The sequence below is a fragment of the Athene cunicularia genome (genome assembly GCF_003259725.1).
Source record: "Athene cunicularia isolate RWA chromosome 3 unlocalized genomic scaffold, athCun1 chr3_part1, whole genome shotgun sequence".
Lineage (NCBI taxonomy): Eukaryota > Metazoa > Chordata > Aves > Strigiformes > Strigidae > Athene > Athene cunicularia.
The window spans coordinates 92,179,716-92,204,162 of record NW_020799097.1 but is presented as its reverse complement, the minus strand read 5'-3'; the positions used below and the strand labels follow the sequence as shown (position 1 = coordinate 92,204,162).

The window sequence follows — 24,447 nt, the reverse complement described above, 5'->3', positions numbered from 1 at the left end:
TGCCAGCAACAGGTGCACAAATAGCTGGGAGGAGGCGTGGCCAGGACAGCTGATCTGAACTAGCCAAAGGGATATTCCCTATTATAGAACATCACACAGTATATAAACTGGGTGAAGTTGTCTGGGAGGGGCCAATTGCTGCTCAGGCATCAGTCAGTGAGTGGTGAACAATTGCATTGTGCATCATTTGTCTTTTCATGGGTTTTATTTCTCTCTCTCTTTTCTATTATATTCCTTTACTATTAGTATATTATTTTATTATTGTTATTATTATATTTTTTTTAGTTATTAGACTGTTCTTATCTCAACCAATGAGTTTTACTTTTTTTTTAATTTGCCTCCCCATCCCACTTGGAGGGAGGAGGACTCAGAGAGCAGCTGCATGGTCCTTAGTTGCTGGCTGGGGTTAAACCATGACAAGCTGGAAAGAAAGTTCATGCTGCTGTGATCTGATCCAGGGGAGAGAAGAAAAAAAAAAAAAAAAAAAAAAAGATATTTCTCTATCACAGTTCAATACGTGATTAAATCAAGCCTTACCAAATAAAAAAATGCTTGAAAACATAGCAAGATGACTGCTTCCATGGAGGCAAACGTTCTGCTCAACATATCCCATTGCACACTGAATTCTGAAACTTTTCAGATGAAGAGAGGAAGATATAAACTGTACACCACAGAAACACTGAATTGTGGAAAATATCAGGTTTCAGAGGTTCTTTCTGGAAGCCCTAAATGTTTGCTATTTCTATTGCAATGATGGCCAAAAGAATGTACCTGGAAATATAATCATCTCCCAAGGCATTAATGTAGAAAGATTAATTATTTGTTTCCAAATAGAAGATTTTGCATGTTTTCATAATTTGTGGCAGATACATCAAAGGCACAGCCACATTATGGCCTCTGGAACAGTTTCATCAAACTTAGTCAACAGGTTTTCTGTCCAAATCTCAGAATCTTAAAGAAAAAACAGATTCCAGCAATGGTTCCTGCACTTGTGGTATTTCTAGTACTGGCTCGAGCTACTAAAAAGGGAGTACATTGACTTATATATATTTTACAAGCTGACACAGATTTCCATATGAAGTTGCTAGGGTTATTAAGAGCATTGTGATAAAGCAAATTATGTATTTTTCAGATCATCCTCTGTTTGAAAATAGGCCTATATATTTTTTAATAATTATTGCTTAATATAGCCTGAGTCAACAGCCATGACACCAGGTTGGTCCTTATTGGTTTTTTGGTGAACTGTTTTGTGAAATTTATTATTCTTGTTTCCAAATTCAAGAAAGCACAAAGCAGAAAAATTAATATGGTGTAAGGAGTGAGAACAATGTTTTATGCCTTTCTCTGAGAAAAATTATAGGTTGTTGGAGTTAAACTTTTATGAAAAAAAATTATAAAAAATATAATTTAAATGTTTTGCCTGTGCACAGAAATTAGTACAGAGGATTCATATTAAGACAATAAAAACAGAGCAATATGTAAATAATTATATACCTGGCAAGCAATGACTACAGAGAATATGAAGGATTATTGCAGCCACCAGTTACTTTATAAGTAGGTTTCGATTTATTTCAAATAGTAGGCATATAGTTAAATAAGTAATCCTGTACTTACTTTCTCTTGTTTTGCAATTGTGTTTATCAAAAACTGAGTTCTGACATTGTCAACATTTGGAACCAGAATAGACGCATAATCTGGGACATTATCTGTTGGATAAACATATTGCTGAACTCTTTTACTCCAGTGCTCCCAGTCACCTGAAATGACAATAAAAGAGGGAAATATCTCACCATATTTGATCGTGTTTAACATTTTGTTAGTACCCAAGAAAAAAATTAATCCTAGACATTGTGGGTGAACTACTATGAAGTATAAAAAGGGATAATTTTTTTCAAATCTGGCTAACATGCATCTATCAAAGAACATTCTTAGTCATGAGCTCTAATTAGTCTACAGTCCTACTAAATATACACTTATTTCTTAATTTCATACATATCTATCTAAATAAAAATCCAAAAGAATGTTTACCTAAAAACTTATTCTCACACTGCTGGTGAAAAATTATACGTGGGAATATGGATTGCATATGTGTACGCTAAATCAACATTGCTAGAAAAAAACCCTGAATTTGGATACAAGATAAATAGATGTATTCATGTGAAAATTTACTAAGAAAGAACATCAAGTTATTTCTGAAACTGGTTGTGTGTGTGTTATTCCAACTATAAGTTCACTGTGGAAAATATTACACTACTCAAAATATCAATATTCACAATATTCAAAATATCACATCATTATGGTTTTGTAAGCTGTAAGATTTATTTAAAATGGATTATGAGATGTGATTATGGATAAATAATAAGTGGAATTACAAACATATTTTTTTTAACAAAAAATACTAGCTGTGAGGAAATGAAATGTAAAATTAATATTAATTTAGACTAAACCAGCCTAAGCATAAATTGTCTAAAAATTGTAGGCTGATTAAGTTAATAGAAATCTGTAAGAATGAAATTAAAAACAGATTAAGATGTTACCGATGAGCACTCTATCCCTTGTTTCTGACTTCTCACTTCTACAGAGGCACTGCATACAGAATCTGTGTTACTACTATACCGTCCTCAAAAATCTCTGCTCATATATTGTATAATTAAAGATTAAAGGACTAATATTATACAATATATAATTCTACAAAGGATTGTATAATAAGGACTAAAGGAGTAATTTTAATTTTCAAAGAAGCTATACTGAGTTTTAAAATGCCAGTATAAAGAAGGTTAGTGCTTTTTCTTACCATAATCAGTAACATAAAACTCATACATTGTTTCACTGCTTCCAGGGGAGATTTCTGGTAAGTCTAAATTGTTATCATGAGCTCTAATGAAGGCTTCAAGTTTATCTCTACTGTCCAACTCCAGAAGGGCACCTAAACTCCACATTATTGCAAAGCAGAACAATTTATGCAGATGAAATATAGTTGATAAACCACCTTCTTCCTTCGATGGAATCAAACCCTCCAGAAGATTAATAGACTGAAATATTTCAAAATATTATGCATTAAGAAAATATTCTATAATTACTTTTCATTTTTATACCTATATACACATAGATTATTTATATGTATTCAAACTTTAAATCATAATTTGAAAACCATTATAAGTTACCAAAGAATAAAAAAAAATTTAGAACTACAAACCCAAGAAAACAGATTAAAGATACCTATATAAAACTGGATAAAATTTTCAAAATTACTTAAGTAATTTGATGATCAACTATTCTTTAAAATTATGCCTATATAATAAATGTCATTTAAGAGCTAGGGTAACGGAACAGTTGTTTAAGCAATTCTATAATATCTAGTGGGATATTCAGAACTTCAAGAGTAGGTTGACCTGGCCATTTCTTTCCATCTTTAAGCATGGAAGATTTTTCAGCATCTATCTGATGTATCTATCTCAGTTACAGTCAGTTAATGCATCTATCCCATTAACATCTAATTTATGTGTTTTAAAAAAATAGATCTTATGATTGCTTCATTCTGTTTCTAAGGACCTAGATTCCAGATTCCAGAAATCTTGTAACTTGCTATCTACAATTCTGTGATGTCGCTGATGAAGCCAGATATTTTACTTTCTTAGATAACATCACTCATATTCCCTTTCTACATAAGGCAGAGTCAAGTACATTTTTGCAAAATATGTTTTTTTAACAGTGAAGCATATTTTCAGTCAGATCTTGGAATTAGTATTCTTTATGCCGTCTTGGATCTCATACCTGAAGTGGGAATTAATACAGTAGCACATAATTTTAATGCAGCTTAAAGGACATGAATAGTTAGAATATGTTGATAACTTTAAAATTCAGTTTAAAAAAATGATTAGTCAGTATTAATTACACTTCATAACTTTAAAATAATGTCATTTTTCTTTGGAAGACAATCAATTTATCTAATTATTTCCAGTACAAGCTGTGTCCCTGTTTATCTCAACAAAATATTTTTGTACCCGCAAATACAAGCTCAAGCTCAAAATTTCCAATGATGCTCTGGGTCATAGGAATATTCTGTAACAAGTTTTTGAAGAAAGAAAACAGGAAAAAAAAATTAAACTGACTTATAAACACACACAAATGGTTGCAACAAATCAGATGAAAACTTCAGCTTGCCCAGCATTTCATCTGCAATAGTGACCAGAGGTGGCCACTTAGAGAAGAGTAAAAACAAAGAAAAAACTCTCTTGGCTTGTGGTGGTATTGAAGGTGGTACTTCCTGCTGGCACTCTCTTCAGCTTGGGGCTTTCTGACCCAAATACACTTTTTCTGAGTTTAATAATCCTCTATGGATTTTTCCACACTGAAAATATCAAGACTGGTCTTGAACCTACATAAATTTATTGTCTATAGCACCCTTTGGCAAGATGTTCCATAGGTCTGCTATTCACCACACTGAACAGTTTGGTTTTCCCCTAAGTGAACCCCTTCATCCTTATCTTCACTGAATTTAATTTTCCATTTTATTACCTATTTATTTAGTCTCATAAAGTCTGTCTACAGTTCTTCATGGTTAGCTGGTTTGTCCTTACTACCCTGAATAATTTAGTATCATCAGTAAACTTCTTCACCTAAAACTTTTCCAAATTGTTTATGAACATTTTGAACATCACTGGTCCTAGCAAATGTACCTCAGGATGAGTTCCTAAGAACTGATATTCCAGTCACACATTTCCTATCTTCTAATCAGTTATTTATCTAGAAATGAATCTCCTATCTTCTGCTATGACTGCTTAGCTTCCATGTCTTGGAAAAAATGGGACCCAGAAAGGAGGTGAAGATCATGGTTGGAAGATCATGGAAACAGGGGAAGATCCTGGAGATCAGAGAAATGCATGTAGACAAATGCTGGATGATGCCAAGAAACGTTGTCAAGTAATGCCAAATCCTGGGAGCTGCAAGCAGCTGCACAGCACAGAAGCCAGCAGGACTTTTTGCCCTACCTTCCCACAACAAGAATGAAATCCTTGCTGGGAAGAGAAAACAAGACTAAATGAAACACTAGAGGAGGGAAGGAAGTGAGGAAGCATATCTGCGAAATGAACAAGCAGGGTAAAAACTCTGGTCTCACTGGCTCTTAGATAAACCCCAGCACAGAGATCCACTAAGGGTTGTTTACTCTGTCGCACCTGTGACAGAAACTTACTAGAGATTGTCATTCACAGGAAGAAACATTCAGCACAGGTTAAATCAGGGAAATATTTCCCCAACCAAGCAGTATGAGTACAACACTGACTTGCTCACACTTCCTAACGAGTCCTAGTCAAAAATAATATAAAACCTTCTAGTCTCAGGAAAAGTCTTCCAGAAAGACAACATCCATTAATTCAGAGGCTTCACAGATGACAAATATAGAAGAAAAAAATATTCTCTCTAAAACTTTGTCCATAGCACATCCATCTTGTTTATCATCATAAATTGGCAAGTTACATAGTTTCTGCCTGTGGACTTCAATAATACAGATATGTTGATTCCATTTGATCTGGCTCAGTTAATCTTTGTAGCATTTGCTGTGGCTATTCATTTGCAGCAAAACACTTCAAACTGTTGAAAATCTGTAGCTAATCCCTAATGAACAGTAAAGAGATACTGGTGCAAATTGACTAGCTTAATATGAAATTGAAGGGTTACCCAAAACTTTATCTTGTCTATCTTCTTATTCAAAGGCACTACTTAATTTGTTATGAAGGTGTCAGGATTAAAACTGAGATTACATGGACAAATGAAAAGTCTGGAGACTTAGAATCTGCAGATGAAAACAGACTCATAGAGAAATCGGCTGGAGACATGCAGTATAGGACTGACATAATTTTATTATTAATAAACCACTGAGGGTAAAACTCCAATTGCTAGGCAGGGACAGGCAAAAGTTACTACACTGACCTTGGAAGAGATGACTGACAGAATCACAGCTATTACATCTAGAGATAAAAAGATAATTAGAATTATTCTACACTCTCTCTGCTTGCACTAGGGGTAGGGGTAGACTGACCCTTACCACAATTTGTTTTGTATGAAAAGAAGTGGAATGAGACCACTAGCTTATTAAACATGTGCTTCTGAAAGCTTATCGAAGCCTGCAGATTCCAGTCAACAGAAGCCTACATATGAAGCAAGAAAGAGAGGTAAAATTTTCTTCTGCACATCTCTGAGAGTTCCTCTTATATTACCTAAGAAACAAATACTGAGGTTGATGTTTTCTTCATCGGGAAACAATCTTTTCAAGTTAAATTTTATTGCTATCAAATGTTCTCTGCTATTTCTGCACACTTACTATAGTCAGTCAATTCATACAGACTTACACAGTATCTGTTTTACCTGCATAATGTAGTTACATTCCAGAAGCTCCATTTTCGGATTAAGGTTTAGTTTCATATATTTATATGCTGGTTCAAAAATTCCATCATACAAACTTTGTAAAACTTCAGCTTCTTGAGAAGACCGTCTTTTCAGCCATGCCTGAAAAACATCCACAAATTTTTTCTGTATGAAATGTATAACAAAGTAAAGTTAGGAGTAGCCAGCTATGATTATCTTACTTGCAATATTGGTCTCCAGTTGAGGGCAGAAGAACTGATGTAGACCATACCCATTCGAGAAACTGTTGCTGGAGAAGCATTCTCAATGTTGTGGACCTCAAATAACAGTTTACATGTAGGAGACATAGGAATTCGATCTCCATTTGCTAGAGTGAGGGTCTTGTTATCATCCAAAACTGAATTTAGATTCTCAATCCAGATTGCATCTACAGGACCATCTAAAACCAGAAACACATTTTCACCTGGAAAAACAATCAAAGGAGATATAATTCATATTGCCACGGTGAAAGAGGAAAAAAAAAAAAAAAAAGTTTACAAAAGATGGTCTAGAACGTAAATAATGTATAAAAATGTACTTTATTTATTGTAATTTCTGCCATCTACACGGATGCTCATTACTGTCTAAATTGTATACCAATTTAAGGAACTACTTTAAAAACAATTAGTAGTGAATGAGGGCACAAGTTTTAGAATGTTGAACATCTGTGGTGAGATTAGATTGGCTGGCTGCCAGACAGACACTGTGCCACACTCTCCTTCCCCCTCCTCAACAGGACTGAGGGAGAAAATAAGGTGAAAATGCTTGTGGGTTAATGTAAAGATAGGGACATCATTTATCAAGTAGTTCCATGAGCAAAACAGACTCAAATTGGGGAAAATTAATTTACTGCAAATTAACATAAACTTGGATGATGATAAAAAGCCCAAAAAAAACCTAACACACCTTTCCCTCACCCATTTCTTTCTCTAGACTCAACTTCTTCCTTCTCAAACTAATCTAACTCTTCCTCCTTCCTTCCCCAATCTCCCACTCCTGATCAGCACAGGGGGAATCGGGAATTTGTCATTTTGTTGCTAAAATAAACGTTCTTTGGGCAACTAAAAAAAAAAGGCATAGAATATTTGCAGATCCCATTTAAGTTAATGAAAACTATAATCACTCATCAATTCTGAAAATCTAGGGTTTTTTCTTTCATTCTGAAACATATAGATAAAAATACCTAAATTTGGCAAATTTTGAAATTCTGGTTTTGTTTTGAATATAGAAAATTTCCAGTACAGAAAGTACAGATATTTCCAATACAGAAAATTCAACTTTCATATTAAAGAACCTCCTTCTAGGACAGTTCCCTAGAAAGATTCTCTTTCTTTAATATAAATAGATTTTTTTTTCAGATACAAATGAATCACTGTGAAAATTAATTTGAGTATTCCAATCCTAAAATATTGAAATATAAATATGGGTAATCAACAAATGAAAAGATAGCAAAAAAACCTTATTTTAAAGCTAGTGCAATTACTGCAAGTAAATCTACATTATAATTTATCAGCTTCCAAATAATATATGTGCATTGTGGAACTCAAGTGGCAAGGAAACAAACACTTTTTAAAATTTAGACATACTACTGAAATAATATATTTTAAACTGTTGCCCTTTCTTGAGAAGTCAACTGTAACCTCATTTATGTTCTCTATAGTTTCTCTAGATTGGATCGGTGGGCCAACGTTAACAGGATGAGCTTCAACAAGGCCAAGTGCCAGGTCCTGCTCTTGGGCCACAACAACCCCCTGCATGGCTACAGGCTTGGGGAGGTGTGGCTGGAGAGCTGTCTGCAAGAGAAGGATCTGGGGGCTCTAATTGACAAGCAGCTGAACATGAGCCAGCAGTGTGCCCGGGTGGCCAAGAAAGCCAACGGCATCCTGGCTTGTGTCAGAAATAGTGTGACCAGCAGAAGTAGGGAGGTGACAGTCCCCCTGTACTCTGCACTGGTGAGGCCACACCTGGAGTGTTGTGTCCAGTTTTGGGCACCTCAATACGAGAGAGATAGTAAGGTGCTGGAGTGAGTGCAGAGGAGGGCAATGGAGCTGGTGAAGGGCCTGGAGAACAAATCCTATGAGGAGAGATTGAAGGAGCTGGGACTGTTTAGTTTGAGGAAGAGAAGGCTGAGGGGAGACTTCTCTTACAACTATCTGAAAGGACATTGAGAGAGGTTGGTGCTGGTCTCTTCTCACAGGTGATTAGTGGCAGAACAAGAGGGAATGGCTTTAAACCGGGGAGGTTCAGACTGCATATCAGGAAAAAAAAAATTTCTCAGAAAGAGTGGTTATACAGTGGAATAGGCTGCCCAGGGAGGGGGTGGAGTCACCATCCCTGGATGTGTTTAAGGGTCGTTTAGATGAGATGCTGGGGGATATGGTGTAGGGGAGAACTTTGTAGAGTCATGCTGATGGTTGGACTCCATGATCCCAAGGGTCTTTTCCAACCTGAATGATTCTGTGATTCTCAAAAGGGAACTTCACCACATTTGCAAATTCAAGATGCTTTTTTCAACATTTCATTCAAGAGGTATTTTTATAATACCACACTCAAAATATTTACATACCCTTTTTAGCTTTCAGTGTTTTTCTCCACAGTGTAGAAAAGATTCCATCTGTCCAATCATTAGTTGCAGCATCTAGTTTTCCAAACATCTGAGGAGCAGTAATAGCTTTGGGGTTCATACGCATTTCTCTGTGAGGTTGGCCACATTCTGTCAGTGCTCTCATTAATATAGTTATGACCATTGTTTTTCCAGATCCACTAGGTCCAAGTGTCATCAACCCATGACGTACTAGAGAAGTTTCATACAACTATTAAAAAAATCAAAATATTTTAAGAAATATATGCTTTTGGAAGATTTTTGTTTGCATTTAATAAGTTTTATAGTCTGTGATCACAAATGTATTACATCTACAAATCATATGCTCAGAATTGAAATCAGCATGCCTGTGCTGATTTTTAGTGTTTTGTGGAATATTACATTCCTTCACACTCTGATCTTCTGAGCACCAAGCAAATTTACTTTAAAAAACAGTTTACATAACTAAATCTTGCCTAAACTTTTTGAAGTAACTGAAAATAATTTTACCAGATTTTAAAAAAGATTTTCTGTATTATTCAAAATGAATAATTAATAGTAGCAAAACATTAATGCAACAGAAGAATGACTAATCACTACAGTGCTAAAATACCTGAGTACATGAAATAAACATATGGACTACAGTTACTCCAGGACTGCAGATGGGTTTGGGTTCAGGAGAGTTCTTTATTAAATTTTCTATTTTTCATTTAATATTAGCTTTAGGTTTGCTATGGAAGTGGTGGAGTCTGCCTACACAAGTACCTCTTTTTGAAGCAACCGAAAGCAACAAAAAGTGGTAGTCCTCCTCGATGACAGAATCTTATAAGGAGAAGCATATATAGGTGCTTCCTCGGCAAGCTGAATAAAAGTTTGTATCAGTCCAAGGAGGAAGATCTACAGGCAGCACAAATCTAAATTAAGATCGAGTCCAACATGAACTTGAGCATTTCAACCTTCTTATTTCCAGTGGAACATAGAATATGTTAAAGCACAAGCAATCCTCCTATGGCCAGTATGGCAACCAGAAATATTAAGCTGTGAATAAAACTGTAAACATAACTTTAAGCAGAATGGTCAAAAGTGTTTTCTCCCATGCAAAATTTCTGGGGGTCAATGTGAAGCTGTGTGAAGGACAGTATGGATCCAGTGTACAGAATGTGGAGCAAAACCTTCTGTAAATTATGTGGAGTCTGAGCAGAGCCATAAATACATCTCTGGTTTGATGACAGAGACAATATATTTTAGCTGCTGTGAAGTAAAATAAGGCAGAATGTTTCACTTTGTAGAATACTGTAATGCATTTTATCTTTCGTTCTCATTCAATAAATCAAATGGTAGTTTGGGGGTTCTGAGCTAGACAAGTTTGTAAATTTTCAGAAATCTGGTAATAAGCACAAAGGTCAGAGTGCCTTTCTTGGTTTACACCTAGTTTCTTTTAAAATACTTAGTCCATAAGAGCCAACAATATAGTTTCTAAGACTGTACAACCAATGAACAAGCCTAGTACTTCCAGGCCTGTAGTTTCAGAAAGTCTCTATTCTGAGGTTGTGTTTCAAGAAGATGCAAACATATTTCCACAGAGTAATGTTCTTAATTATCAGTTGTAGTAGCTATACTCTCAGCTTAGCAATCAGCAAAATTACAAATAAATGCTTCTAGAGCAATATAGTTTTTAGCCATTAAAATGGTAAAGGCTATCAGTCTTAACCATTAACAGTGTTTAACAATTATCCAAAAAGCAGGGATAAGTAAAATATGACAATTAGAAGACAGAATAATTATCTGGTTAACAAATTTCACAAAGCAAAATTCAATTTAGTCAATTAATAGAATTTTAAATCATAAATAAATTTTAATAATTAAGGCTACAAACTCCATCTCAATGAGTAATACAGCCAATAAAGTAAAGTTGATAACTGTTTAAAGCATGGTATTACAAGAAAAAGTGTTCACACCTTGTTACCTGCATTACAGAAAAAAAAAAATATAAAAAAAATCAGAGAACACAGGAAACCAACCAAGTCATAACGTTTAAAGAAATCACTGTCATCAATCATTAAAGTGTGTTCTCAAAAAAGTGTAGAACAAAAAGACAAAAGATCAACAATGCTCTAGTTACCTTTCTAGCCTGTCAATTTATAATTGTTTAATGATTGTCTAATTATTTCTTTCTTGAGCTGTTAGTCTGTTGCATTTATTAAATTTGCTCTTTAAAAGATGATGTGTATAGGGAAGTGTGTTGGTGTAAAGATCATCAGACCATCAGTTAACTGTCTTTAATAATAAACACAAAGTTAGTTTAAAACATGATTGCATGTCAGAAGTATGGCTGTCAGCCATTTAAATGTTATGTTGGAATACAGGTCCAAAGAGCCATTTAAGCACTTTTTTTCCTTCAAATGAAATAAGTACATATTCATTAATCAACAACATGTCGTAAAGATTATCCCACATTAAACACAAATTATCATAAACCAAAATTACAGTTTAATAATTAAATAATTAGTACTAAACATAATGTCTTACAAATAATCTGAAATCAGAATAATTTATTGTAACACCTTAAAAATTTTTTCTCTTTTGCTTTTCAATCAGAACACAGTCCAGGTCTGAAGAGCTTGCAACACAAGGTAAACAAAACATACTACACTCCTTGCAAGCTGCCAGCACACAGGGCCTATTTCTCTGTTCCTCAAGGGGAAGAACCAAGTGCTTTTCATGATAAAACTAAACAACTTCTTGTTTTATGTAATAATATTGTTTGCAACAACTTTTTGCTACGCATCGTCTTATTAATGTATTTTCTTACTCATTTTTACTAAAATTCTTCCATGCAGGTAACAGAGGAACACATATTCCACTTAGGTGGGGGTCTTTCCACAGTATTCAGGGGGCTAATACACTTCAGAAAGTGGCTAGCTGTGAACACTACAGACACAAATTGACAGTAGCTGGGCTGTCTGCTCAAACTCATCATGAAGGTTCTTCTTCATTACAGAAACATATATAATTCAGAAATACGTACCTCTTACATTTTTCTTTGCCCTTATAAAGGTCTTTTAGCTCTCTCCTATTTAGCAGGAGATGTGCTCTGGCTAAGCTTCTTCCCATTCTTTATTTGGTGCTTTGGTCTTCAAAACACCTCCCAATCCTTCCTATGCCATCCTGTCCTTAGTCTAGGAAACTCATGTTAAGACACCCATGAAGGTGCCTTGCTGCTTCATTCAGATAACTTAGATGCACTACCATATCTGGGAAAGGCTGGGTTAACAGCATGCTTTAGGGTGTTTTTTTTTTTTTCTTCTTCTTCTGGATTATTTAAAGAAATAAAAACATAAGTCCCTTGAATTGGTCTTCCTTAATGTGATGTATACACAACCTCCATTTTTTCCCATATTAGTCAGACAGTTAATATCGAGTCAGACAGTGGTTTAACTAGTAAAATGGTGTTCTGACTCCTGTTGCTAAAAACGTTTTGAAAAAAAAAAGTTTTACCTGAACAAGCTTAAGATTCCATGGTGGATGGTTAATCAGTCCTGCCTCTTCAACCTGATTAGCTACTGCAGCCTGAAGCTCAGCATAGGTATTACTGTCCAACTGTAACCCCGGAAAGAGGTCATTGACAAGACTGAGAAACAAAGGTTCATCTTCATCTATCTGAAACAAAAAAACGTTATTAAGTGCTTAAAACATGGTTATCCAAAGAATTTTCTCAATCCAAAATTAATCTCTATTTTAAAATAAAACAGTAAAAATATATTTTCTAAATACAGATACTCATGTTCATAAATGCAGCCAGCCAACAGGACAGCTCACTATGAAACTAGCATTTTGAAAATGTCATCCATATGCCATGCGAGAAATCCAAACCTGAAAGAAATTTTCCAAATAGTAGACACTGGAATTTATTTGTAAAATCAATTTGTAAAATGCTTGCAGCATATATTCGAAAGAACATCCTATCTGGAAAGAAATCTTTAAAAGAAGAATTTCGTGGATACTCAAATTATTCAGTTAATTTATGGTACAGTAGACAGTCTGTACATAAGTCAGTACATAAAATGTCACACCCACAGCTAAGCCACTATTAACTTATTTGAACCATTGCACCCTGAGCACTGTTTACAAGTCTAATAAACTCTCATTGCTGTTTAATGATAATATGATTATCATGTTTCAATTTTTAAGAAAAGGATGTCTAATATTTTTTCCTCATTTTCTACAAAAAACCCATAAAATATCTAGTAGACTTGCCTTTACATGGTGATAAAATATTAAATTAGATTCTTACCAGCTTAGAAAGATTCATGTCTCTTAACCCTCTCATAACAATACTTAATTCGCTTTCATCTGGCCTGGCCCTCTTTTGAGACCCAAGAGTTCTCAGTACTGAAAGGATATTCCTCAGACCAAAGTCATAATGGACCTAGAGAATGGAAAAAGTCTTATGTTTCCGTAACAAGTTCTCTAGCTTTATTTCATCAGTATGTCAAACCTTACGTACATGTTATAGAGTACAGTTGCCCTGTGTGGAAAAGGTAGCTAAAATAGGAATTGTTGATGTTTTTTAGGAATTATTCTATTAAAATTAATTAAGGATAATAAGGTTATTTTCAGGAAAGTGTGGGAGAGGTTATAAGGTTTTTCTTTTCTAGTTTAAATTTAATTGACTTCACCATTTATAATGACATATAGCAATTATTTTGAAGCTCTGTATAGCAGGGTTTGAAAAAATAGTTCCATTCCAGGTCTTTCCAACTGAGGCAGCAGTGCTATGGGGAGAAGGGCAACTTAAACTTGAGATGTTCCTCCTGTGGTTTCCAATTTCCAACTACTTTCTCTTGTCCTAGAAAATTCTTACAGAAAAAAATGACATCTCCAGGTTAATTTTTACCTGGCTGCCATGTTTAGGAGGTTTATGCCTCCTGCACTTGCAACTACAAACTATCCTTCTTTAACAAACAAATGTGTGTATGTGACTACATACGCATAAACAAGGTTATTTGTTAAAAAAAATGAGAGATATATTTCTTTGAATTATATTTAAACTAATTCACTGTTTTGTAAAAAGCGTAAAAGTGATGCTTCAAAAACAATCTGCATAAACCAAAACCTAAGTGACAGTATTGTATAAATATGAAGGTAAAGATGAAGGGAATATACTACCTGCTTAGTGAGCTGCTCCTCGCAAAGCTGATAAAGAATAAAGAATTTCTGGGACAAGATCACATTATCAATAAATCCATAACTTGCAAGCTTAACTCTTATAATTATCTGAAATACATTTTTTTAGAAATTCCATTAGTTTTTCTGAAGATAGGTAAGCAAAGTAAAAAACAGTATTTCTTTCAGTTCAGTGAGTAATAATACCTGTCTATCTGGAACCATCATTGCAACAGTTCTAAACTGAATTTTGAGATTTTCTGGTAGTTCTTGACGGCCAGCATATCCAGGATTCTATATAAGAAAACACACTGCATTATTATTTATAACAGTCAAAATAGCATCCTTTTATTGTTCAATTAGTAAATTTATGCATAAATACATACATCTATTTAGAGTTAGAACACTCTACTAATGATTAAAATGTGAAGGAAAAACTTCAGCCATAACTGTCAATTTAATAACCTATGCATAATTAAAAGAGTAATGGCTGAATTTCTTTATAAACAAGCCAACAAACAGAATTTAAAAATTTCATGGAATACAATCTAGTAGTTTGATTTCTTCTAGTGTATTCCCAATGTGAATAAAGTCTTCATTACCATTTTGCACAAGAAGTAGGTTTTGTAATATATTAAAAAATCAGTGTCTTGCAAGTCAAATAATAATAAAAATTATAGTAATGATGATAATAATAAAATAATAAAGGATAACAAGCAGCTTATAGTGAAGAAATATTAGGAAGCCCTCTATTTCTTGTGTCTAAAAGGCTAGCATTAAAGTACAGAATCTCACTGAATGTTTAACAACTTGTGAGTGAAATCTATCTGCTGAGGTAAGAATCATATAAGAAATTGTAATTCTATTCTAGCAACAGAATTGATTTTAATAATGGCTCAAGAATACACACAGAATATTTTGTAATGACACAGTAAAAATAACATAGTCAACAAAATTAAAACATTAAAACTTTACAACAAAATAATATGGAAGAAAATTTTAATGACCAAGAAAGTTTGACTAATAAATGATTTCTGGAAACATGAGGTGACATTTAGGAAATTAGAAGTAGTCAAAAGATATTTATGACCTCCTCAGTTAAATATTATCCTGCACTCAAACATGCAGATGAAGATTTTAATTTCCCATAAAATCATCTTGTATTTCCAGCTCCCTTGGCATTAGGAAACATATACTATAAAATTCTCTGCCCGTGAGATTACACGAATTAGTGTTATGAAGCCTCAGGAACCCTATGGCAACAAGACAGCATACTCTGAAAGCTAATATTCAAAATCCAGGAGTTTGTGTTTCTCCCTTGGGTAATGGTTGTTAACTGGTGTAAAATTATATGTACTGCCTTGTGTATCTTTTTTGAACAGATTATCCATTCAATTGTGGGACCTAACTTTGATCTATACATACTTCAAGTTTTTTTCAGAAATAGTCATTATAAAGGGAACAGAGCATCTCAAATACCACCCATAAAAGCTTCATTATGTCATAATGCCCTCACTGATTCCAGGATTGCTGCACAGAGAAGAATGGGCCACTTTGCCACAGAAGGCCAAAAGCAGACATTGAGCATTATATTTACCAGTTTAGACACATCCTGTACCGACAGATTAAATGATCTTAAAATTTTTGCACATGTTTTGAAAGGACCTGTTGTCATCGCAGTCCAAGGAGGGTGGTTTATTCCAGAAGTATTCTCCTGAAGAATTCTTTCTATATACCATGTAAAGTACTCATTAGACAAGACATATATCCTTGAAAAATGTCTTTCCTATATCTCCTGATTTAAGTGTATGTTCTTTTTTTTTCCTACAGTATCTTTCTCACTAATACTGTCAAAACATTTCAGCCTAAGGTAGTAAAGCATATTAGTGTTTCAGACCTCACAGTGAGCACAGAGAATTCTGGAACTTTGGCCAAACTTATTCTACACAATGAACTGCACTACAGTAATAAAAGAAAATTATGAACGTTTTCAATAATTCTAAAGTAAAAACGAAGGCATGCAATTCATGAATAATAAGATTATTTATGTGTTCCAGTAGTTTAATCTAATTCTATAGCAACAGCATCACTTAATTAATAAAAATGTTTATTTTCACCTTGCCATGTGATTAACTTGTATATAGTATAATTTCTCACTTCTCTGGAATTATTACTACATTTACCATTGTTAGGAAAATTCCAAACTCTGGATTTAAATTGACACAGTCTCCATCAGAAAAAGTGAACTGCTTTTTTCTTTCTTTTCTTGCTGTTAAAATAATATAGATTTGTTGTGCTGCTACTGACAAGACAGGCAACTCAATTCGGTTGAATTCATCAAAACATCCCCAAGATCCAGACTGTGCAAGACCTGAAACAGGGACATAAAAATTTATTATGTTTTCTTCAAGGATATTTGAGATATCTGAATTAGGTGACTTTTCCTTCAAATAATTAAATAAGATTAGTTTCATGTATTGCCCGGTGGCCAAGGTCTACCTTCCTCCAATCCACCAGACTATTTGCATATCAACCTGAATAAATATTAGATGATATATACAAAATGCTTAAAAGTGAATCAAAGTCAGAAAAATTTTTTTTTATATCTTGGGGCATTAGGCAGATCTTTCATCCAGATCTTTCTGTGGAAGTATTTATTGTAAAGCAGCAATTCAATTGTTTTCAAAATCTGTATTGCTAATCTAATAAAAATAAGTGACTTAAAGCACAAAAGACTAACCCTAAATGTTACAACAGAAAACCCCAAGTTTTTTTATTTTCATTTGGGTTTTCCAGCCTTCACAATGCTTTTAAACTAGTTTTTATTTGCCTTTTAAAAATCATGAAGGTTAAAATAAAAACTTGAAATTATTTTTGCACTAACTGGGGTTATAAATAAAACTCTGAATCTCACAAGACAGAAAATACTAATCTTAGAGCATATATCTCTATGCATAAGCATCACGATTTTAAGTCCACACTAAACTTCAAGCTTTTCATATAATAATACATGATATTAACAACATGCAAAGTGTGGACAATGCTCTGTGTGAACTTGTCTATAAGAGAATGAGAGGAAGACAGAGAAAAAAAAAACACAACAAACCGAGAAATATAGAACCACTATATTAATAACAATAACATTTTCATAAAGGATTAATTTCAGAGTTGCCTAATTCCAGTTTGGAAATGTAACATATATTTAATAGCAACTAAGAGAATTGTTATTCCTTTAGCGACATTTTATGAGAAAACCTGTAGCAGCATTTTTTTCCAAATGATATTAAAGTACCAATAGGCAGTAGTTTTCTTTCATATATACTGAAAGTTAGCTATTTAAAAGTGAATAATCTAATTCAGTCAGGGTATATTATTATTAGGCAGTTAAGGCTAAATCATTTTAAAGGCATTCTGTCATGTACTCAAATATTTTTAAAAATTTGAATAGCTTGGCTTTCAAAGGGGCAATATGTTTATAAAGCCACAGCTTTAGGCACTTCCATGCCACAATTATTTGCTTGCTAAAAAAAAAATAAATTAAAAATTAAAAGAATCACTAATAGTTTCACCCCTTGCTTCTCGATACATACAATACCATAACTTTGAAAAAATGAACTGACAGAAATCTCATGAAGTTCAAGTCCTTTATCTGGAACAGAATAACTCCATGCAGCAGTACAGGCTCAGTACTGCAAAGCAGTTTTGCAGAAAATGACCTGGTGTCCTACCTAACAACTAATTGAGCGTGAAACCAGAATTTTGTCCTTGTAGCAAAGGAAGCCAGCTACATATTGGGCAAGAGTGTAGCCAGCAGGTTGAGGAAAATCATTGTTTGCCTCTACCCTGCACTTGTGAGATAGCAGCTAGAGTACTGTGTTCAGTGTGGGGCTTACCAATAGAGGAGAGACATTGATATAATTGCATGAGTCCAGCAGCTGGCTGCCATGGTGGTCAGTAGCTAGATGACATGACACAGACAGAGGCTGAGAGAACACAATTTTTTGAGCCTGAAGAGAAAGCTAAAGGGAAAGCCTATTGCTGTTCATAACTAGCTAACAGGAGATCCTCAGAAATTGAAGCACTCAGAGGTGCAGTGGAAGAACACGAGACAATGGACACTGGTTTCAATGTGGCAAATTCACAGTGATTGGAAGTGTAAAAAATGTTACCATGAGGATGGTCAAACACTTAAACAGGGGTCAAGAGTTGTTTTGGAATGGCCATCCCTGGAGATACTCAAAATCCAACATGAATAACATCCTGAGCAACCTACTCTAACTGCACCTGCTAAATGACCTGTGGAGTTCTCCTCTACTGTACATGAAGAAGTCTTACCTTTGAAAATCCTACCCAAACCTCTGAAGTCCATTTGATCAGAGCAGTTAAAGACTACTACATATTTTCCCAGAGCCTTTCCCATGTCTTTCGTCGTTTCTGTTTTACCAGTTCCAGCTGGTCCTGCTGGAGCTCCTCCCATGTTCATTCCCAAAGCCTGAGCTAAAGTTATATAGCACCTATAAATATTAATTCATATTAATTTATTAAATCATATGAAGATATATGTGCATATATGTAATATAAAAATGACATGCAATAGATTCTACAGCTCTTATGTCAAAACATTATTTCATAAAGCAGTTCCATCGATTTCTATGAGTGCAGGAAGTTCAGACTGGTAAAAGTCACAAAATGCAGCATTTAAACATTACTTATAAATGCAAACAATTTTATCTGGTGTTAATCTAGTTTGTTATAAACCATGAATATCAGACAAGCTAAAAATTGAATGCACATCACACAAAGGAATTTAATCATCATTAACTCTCTTTACAGCTATAAAAAGCAGATTCTGCTCTTAAATTCTGCTACCTCATCATATTCTGCATTGTCTTAATGTGTATACATTTTGTTAGGGGAGGTTACCTTTGTCTAAATTCTTAGGTGTGAAAGAATAAGGATATACGGCCCCTTCCACAATTACAAGTAAAAAATATTTACAAATCTAAGGAAAAAAAAAAAACCCTAAACTTTACCTGTTTTAGTTATGAGTCTTAGTTATGATTTTCATTCATGGTAAGTTGAAACATTATTTTAACAGTAATGTTAAAGAAATTAAATTACAAAGTTCCTATAGAAATGATGGGGTATCTTATCAAATAACTCAACATACTCTGAACGTATTTCTAACTAAAGTATTTCTGGTTTTAATCCATAATCAAACAGTTTAATAACTAATTAGTTTCTAAATTTTAGCTGGAATCACTATAATACATTATGCCAAACTTCCACTGCAGGGACCTTGATGCTTTCTACCAATAAGAAACTATTAAAGTGAAATAAAGGTTTTACTTCACAGTTCCACTGAGGTCAAGGGAAATTTTGGGGTAGGGTTTAACATTTTAACATCAAGAATACTTTATTGTTGAGGGCAGTACAGTTCACTGCAGAAACATATTGAACTTTCTGTATTGTCACAATAGCAGTCCTGCCTCTTCTTGAGAAATAAAGGTGTTGAAAAAGCTGTACAGAGCCACACTCCACATAGGTAGCAAAGTAAATGATTGCAGGTTGGAAGTTTTTTGGGTTCTTGAGGGGATCTTTTTTGCAAGTAAAGTATCTTTTGACCTTCTATTTTCTCATTTGGTCAAAAGTGACATCTCAAACCAGGAATAAATGGAGGAAGAATTTTGACAAGAAAAGCAGACAAGAAATTCCCAAGAGGAAAAAAGAAAAATAGCTCTCATTGTTAAGCCACATTTGAAACAAAATTAATGGTCATTTGCTTGCACGGCTACAGAAGAATGGCAGGTGAGTGCATAGAGCTGGAACTCTGTCAGCATCTTATGGCTGACAGATTCTTATGGCCAAATCTAAGCTGTTTCCCAGAACTAAGATGACAGACACTGACTGGTTGTCTGAGACTTTCAAAGACATCGGTAGCCACAAAATCTTTACAGAATCCCTTATTACAGAATTTTAAATATGTGACCTAATCTTTTCTTCAGTATAGAAACACTGCTAAACTATACATTACTATGTAACCTTAAAACAATTCATTTATGTTACTAAACTTTAAGACTGAGCAGTGATTAAACTTTTCTAGGAATTATTAAGTGTATAAATCAATGAGACTATTTTACCTTCTCTAAAAGAGTATGATAAGCAAACATATGAGAAGATTTTTATGAATGACCTATCCCACACAGGACTTAATTCACAATGTTCCTCTTTGAAGATATATGTTAAATAAACACTATATATATTAGAAGTATTCATTACGTATAATTGTTTTTCTAACCTGTCTGTAAGAGGTGTTATAACCAGACGATCAGTGCAACCCAGAAATTCATTTTGGTAAACAAAATCAACATCTGTAATGGATACCAAGACTTGATCAAAATCCTCTTTAAAGTAGAATCTAGACTGCTTTAACCATTCAAAATCAGTTGGAGATTTGATCTGCATTTTTACCTTAAAGGAAAGCAAATAAATGTATATAATTGAGTATCCACATTTATTGTCTTTGACAACTGTGTTAAAATAATTATTTGTATGAGAATATGTTAGATGTATGCTAAACTGTTATTAAAAAATGTCTTGACTGCTTTACCTGATCATCAAAAAAATCTGTATGAATCACATAAATCTTGAATTGTTTTGGTAGTGTAGCTCACCCTGCAAGTTAAATTAGTGAACAATACACTGCTAAATCCACCAAACACACTGGAACAAAGGGCACGATGGAGGAAGGATCTGACTGAGGTATGGAAAGCAAATTGTGTAGAATCTAATAAACTGTGTCATCAGCAGGAAAAATATGTGATTTAGTATTGAGGGATGGCATTCTTCAAATAATAAAGGAACATAAACAATTTAGCATGGTCTAAAAAGCTCAAGCATAGGATTAGTAGTTGATTTTAGTTGGATTTTTTGTTTGTCTTCTATACATTCTCTTTAGGAACCAGAAAGAGAATCCTGGTAGCCTACTCTCTGAAGGAGTAGTAGAGACAGTAAAAAGAAACTAGGACATATGGAAGATGCTGCTATCATTGCTGTAACTCTAGAATGGGTGGAGCTAAACTGCAGCCTAGTGCCAACTATCAAGATTCTGTAACAAGCCATAAAGAAATTATCTATTATGATAAAGCTATAACACCCTCAGCAGACTCAACTTTTTTAGTTATGCAAGTAAGAGTAATACAGCAGTTTTTCAAAGAAAGGACATACTAAAAGTAATTTGTCTATCAAAACAATTCTGTAAGTAGAAGTGGAAATTTGAAATATTCTAAGAAGTGTAAAAATTTGGAGCAAATATTTTGATTATATAACTGATGGATTTTATTATAGTTTAAGCAAAAATGTACCATTTTTACTGTGGTGAGATTATGGACATCTCTCTCTTACAAAAACATAGATACATATGTAACTGTAGCTACCAGATATAAGAAAAATTATTATAACAGAAAATGCATTTAATTGTCAGAAATCAAAATCTATACTTTACCAAATCATTAAAAATATCATGCTGGTGCACATGAATGGTAATAAGCGTTTCAAATTTCACTCTGTCAAACTTGGAAAGATCATGCGTGGTCTGGCTAATCAACATATTCAGAATCTCCAGAAATCTCCCACTGGTTACTTGCATGGCTCTTCTGTCCTCTTTAGCATTCTGTAGAGCTTCTTCTGAATCATGTGTCCACAACATTTGAATTCCCAATAATCCAACCTACAAATTTAATATGTAAAAAAAATACAAAATAATTACTTGTTGAACTCTAGCCTTATTATAGAAGCCTTAGATGTAATAGGAACAATAAATTATGGTGTAGAGAGTCCCAAATTATCCCTACATTCAGCATGATGCTATCTCACCAGGATCCTGTGTCTGAGTTAACTGGGTCTCATGTGATACTGGAAAGTCCTGAGAAAACATTTAAAAACTTTTATAAAAATTTGTCACATACTGAGATGCACACAAATTAAAGATGAGTCTCAGTTTCACTTACAATCCATTAGTGTACTTCAGTATCACAAACATAAAGAGGTCAAATTGGGGGAAGTCCTTCTGAAATTTCTCATTGTCAATTTATAACTAATTAAAGAATATTAAAAAAAAATGCCGTGCATTTCTACTGAACATGGGATCATGTTTCTAATATTGTCATGACTGAACTATAGCCTATAGCATATTGAACTACAAGTTATTTTGCTTCCAAATAAATCTAGAGAGTTATAGGATGTGTGTAAACTACAGTCTCAGACTGATTTTGATTTACAATATCAGGCACATGCATGACTTGAACCAGGACAATGACAAAACAAAATAGACAAGAACTGTACCAGTAGCTTTTTCCTCCACATTTCTACCTTCACAAAGCACCAAGATCTAAAAATTTGACTCATCCACTCTCTACTTCTCTATCTCCCTATACCTGTAGTGAGTTCATGGTTACACAGATTGTGTAGCACAAAATATCTCACCATTTTAGAATCACTAAGCTATCATCAGTAGAGTCTAAACCAAAATTATTTTAGAATGACCAATTAGTCAGAGGGAAAAAAAAATATATTTGGATATGACTTTTTCATGCTACTTATAACAGAAGTTTCTGAGACAGGAAAAAGGCAGTTAGAAGGAATTTCAAGTATTTGTTAGTATTTCAGAGATTTGTCAGTATTTAGCCAAATTTGTTCTTTGTCCTACAACACAGCTCTTCTTTCTCTGTACTTTGAATTTCTTGACCAAAGATAATTTTCTTCTTCTCTGCCCTCATCCTTCTAAGACAATTCTTTGAACATAAAAATATGTGAATTAGCAAGACATGGGAAAGATTTTTGCAGATGGTAATAAAGCCACTTCAAAATGTCCGACGTGCAAACAAGACAGACAGTCCTTATCTGTTTGAAGAAAACGAGTAGACCTTTTAAAATAAATACTGCTGAGATAGACATAATTACATCATAAATACAGTTTTAAGATAATTCTATTAAATATTTAAGTGTACTGATTTTTTTTTTTTTTAATTAGCAATGTATTGGCCAGTTTTACCATTTGCAGAATTTCTATTAAAAAAAAATTGCAGCCAGCACAGTACTGATAAGCAAATTACAGAGTCGGAATTTGTACAGGATGGGAAATAATTCATTAATGAAATTTATGAATTATCAGTAAGATGAAGGAGTCTCTAGGCAAACTAGAATCCTTCAAGACAGGCTTCTACTAGGACTGTATTATCATAGTGAAAAATATATGAACTATGATGCAAATCTTGTAAATGATGAGATAAATATTCATAATAATAGCTCTTGCAATTTGAAATTATGAGAGAAAAGTCAACCCACACATGAAATTTTATGTGCATCTGAAAGGGATTCAATATCCATCACAAAAAATATAAGTTCTACTTTATATTCTCCAAGAGAAGAAAAAAGTAATTTTAAAGTAGATTACAAGACAACTATTATGCTATATATAGAGTACCAAAATGGAAGTAATTAAAGATTATCTTCTCCTGAGTAGACCGTTATCCTTGTTTCCTCTGTGAAAACTTCCTTATACAGACAATCCCATACGCTTTTTACAACCCACCTCCCCTCACACACAACCCAGATTGCACACACAAATACACATCCTGTAATTTCACCTGTGCTGGGAATTGATTAAGAAAATTCAGCAACTGATATCCTGGGTCACTAATTTGGTAATATGCTGCCCTAATTATGCCATGCAATGAAATCTGCTGCACACGTAATAAATCCTGCAACCAAAGTTCTACTGGTCCTTTTGCAATCACTGAAGTGTCCAACTGAAAAATTAATAAAAGGTACAAAATAAAACATAATAAGCAAACCTGTTCAAGAATGTTACTAAATAGTTACTAAATTTCTATTCAAGTACAGATTTAATTTCAATAAACCTACTAGAAATGTATTTAATGAGGACATATAATAATTTTGTTACACCAGTCCTTGAAATGTTAATTTGTAATTAACAGTAATTCAATTTAATATATACTTATATGTTCAATAATAGAATTATTTATCTATTAACAACATTTCTGTAAAAATATGAGGTAATTACTGGAATCTTTTCTCCTTCTCTTGATACAACCGCCAGTATGCGATCATAATCCTTTGGATGAAACTCTACTTCATTTATATTGTCAGATATGGAAAGCAGATGTGGCTGTAAGAATAATTTAGAAGTCATTCAGTTTAAATATATAACATCAGCAAACAGAAAAAAAAAATCAAATAAGGTTATCATGCAAAGGTTCATCTGAACCTACAGA

General features: G+C 33.8%; 1 protein-coding gene across 1 annotated transcript in view; it reads right to left on the bottom strand.

The window, feature by feature from the left end:
• Nucleotides 1-24,447, bottom strand: part of DNAH8 (dynein axonemal heavy chain 8) — a 145,977-nt gene that overhangs the window by 60,142 nt on the left and 61,388 nt on the right. Inside the window, exons 39-53 of the mRNA XM_026845011.1 lie at nt 24,237-24,341; nt 23,800-23,961; nt 21,657-21,881; nt 20,451-20,623; nt 18,488-18,666; nt 16,336-16,523; nt 14,360-14,446; nt 14,156-14,263; nt 13,281-13,415; nt 12,485-12,646; nt 8,972-9,218; nt 6,588-6,829; nt 6,367-6,507; nt 2,795-3,032; nt 1,615-1,757 (exon numbers count right to left, since the gene is read on the bottom strand). Of these exons, the coding sequence (XP_026700812.1) occupies nt 1,615-1,757; nt 2,795-3,032; nt 6,367-6,507; nt 6,588-6,829; nt 8,972-9,218; nt 12,485-12,646; nt 13,281-13,415; nt 14,156-14,263; nt 14,360-14,446; nt 16,336-16,523; nt 18,488-18,666; nt 20,451-20,623; nt 21,657-21,881; nt 23,800-23,961; nt 24,237-24,341 (2,535 nt within the window). The remainder of the gene's footprint in view (nt 1-1,614; nt 1,758-2,794; nt 3,033-6,366; nt 6,508-6,587; nt 6,830-8,971; nt 9,219-12,484; nt 12,647-13,280; nt 13,416-14,155; nt 14,264-14,359; nt 14,447-16,335; nt 16,524-18,487; nt 18,667-20,450; nt 20,624-21,656; nt 21,882-23,799; nt 23,962-24,236; nt 24,342-24,447) is intronic.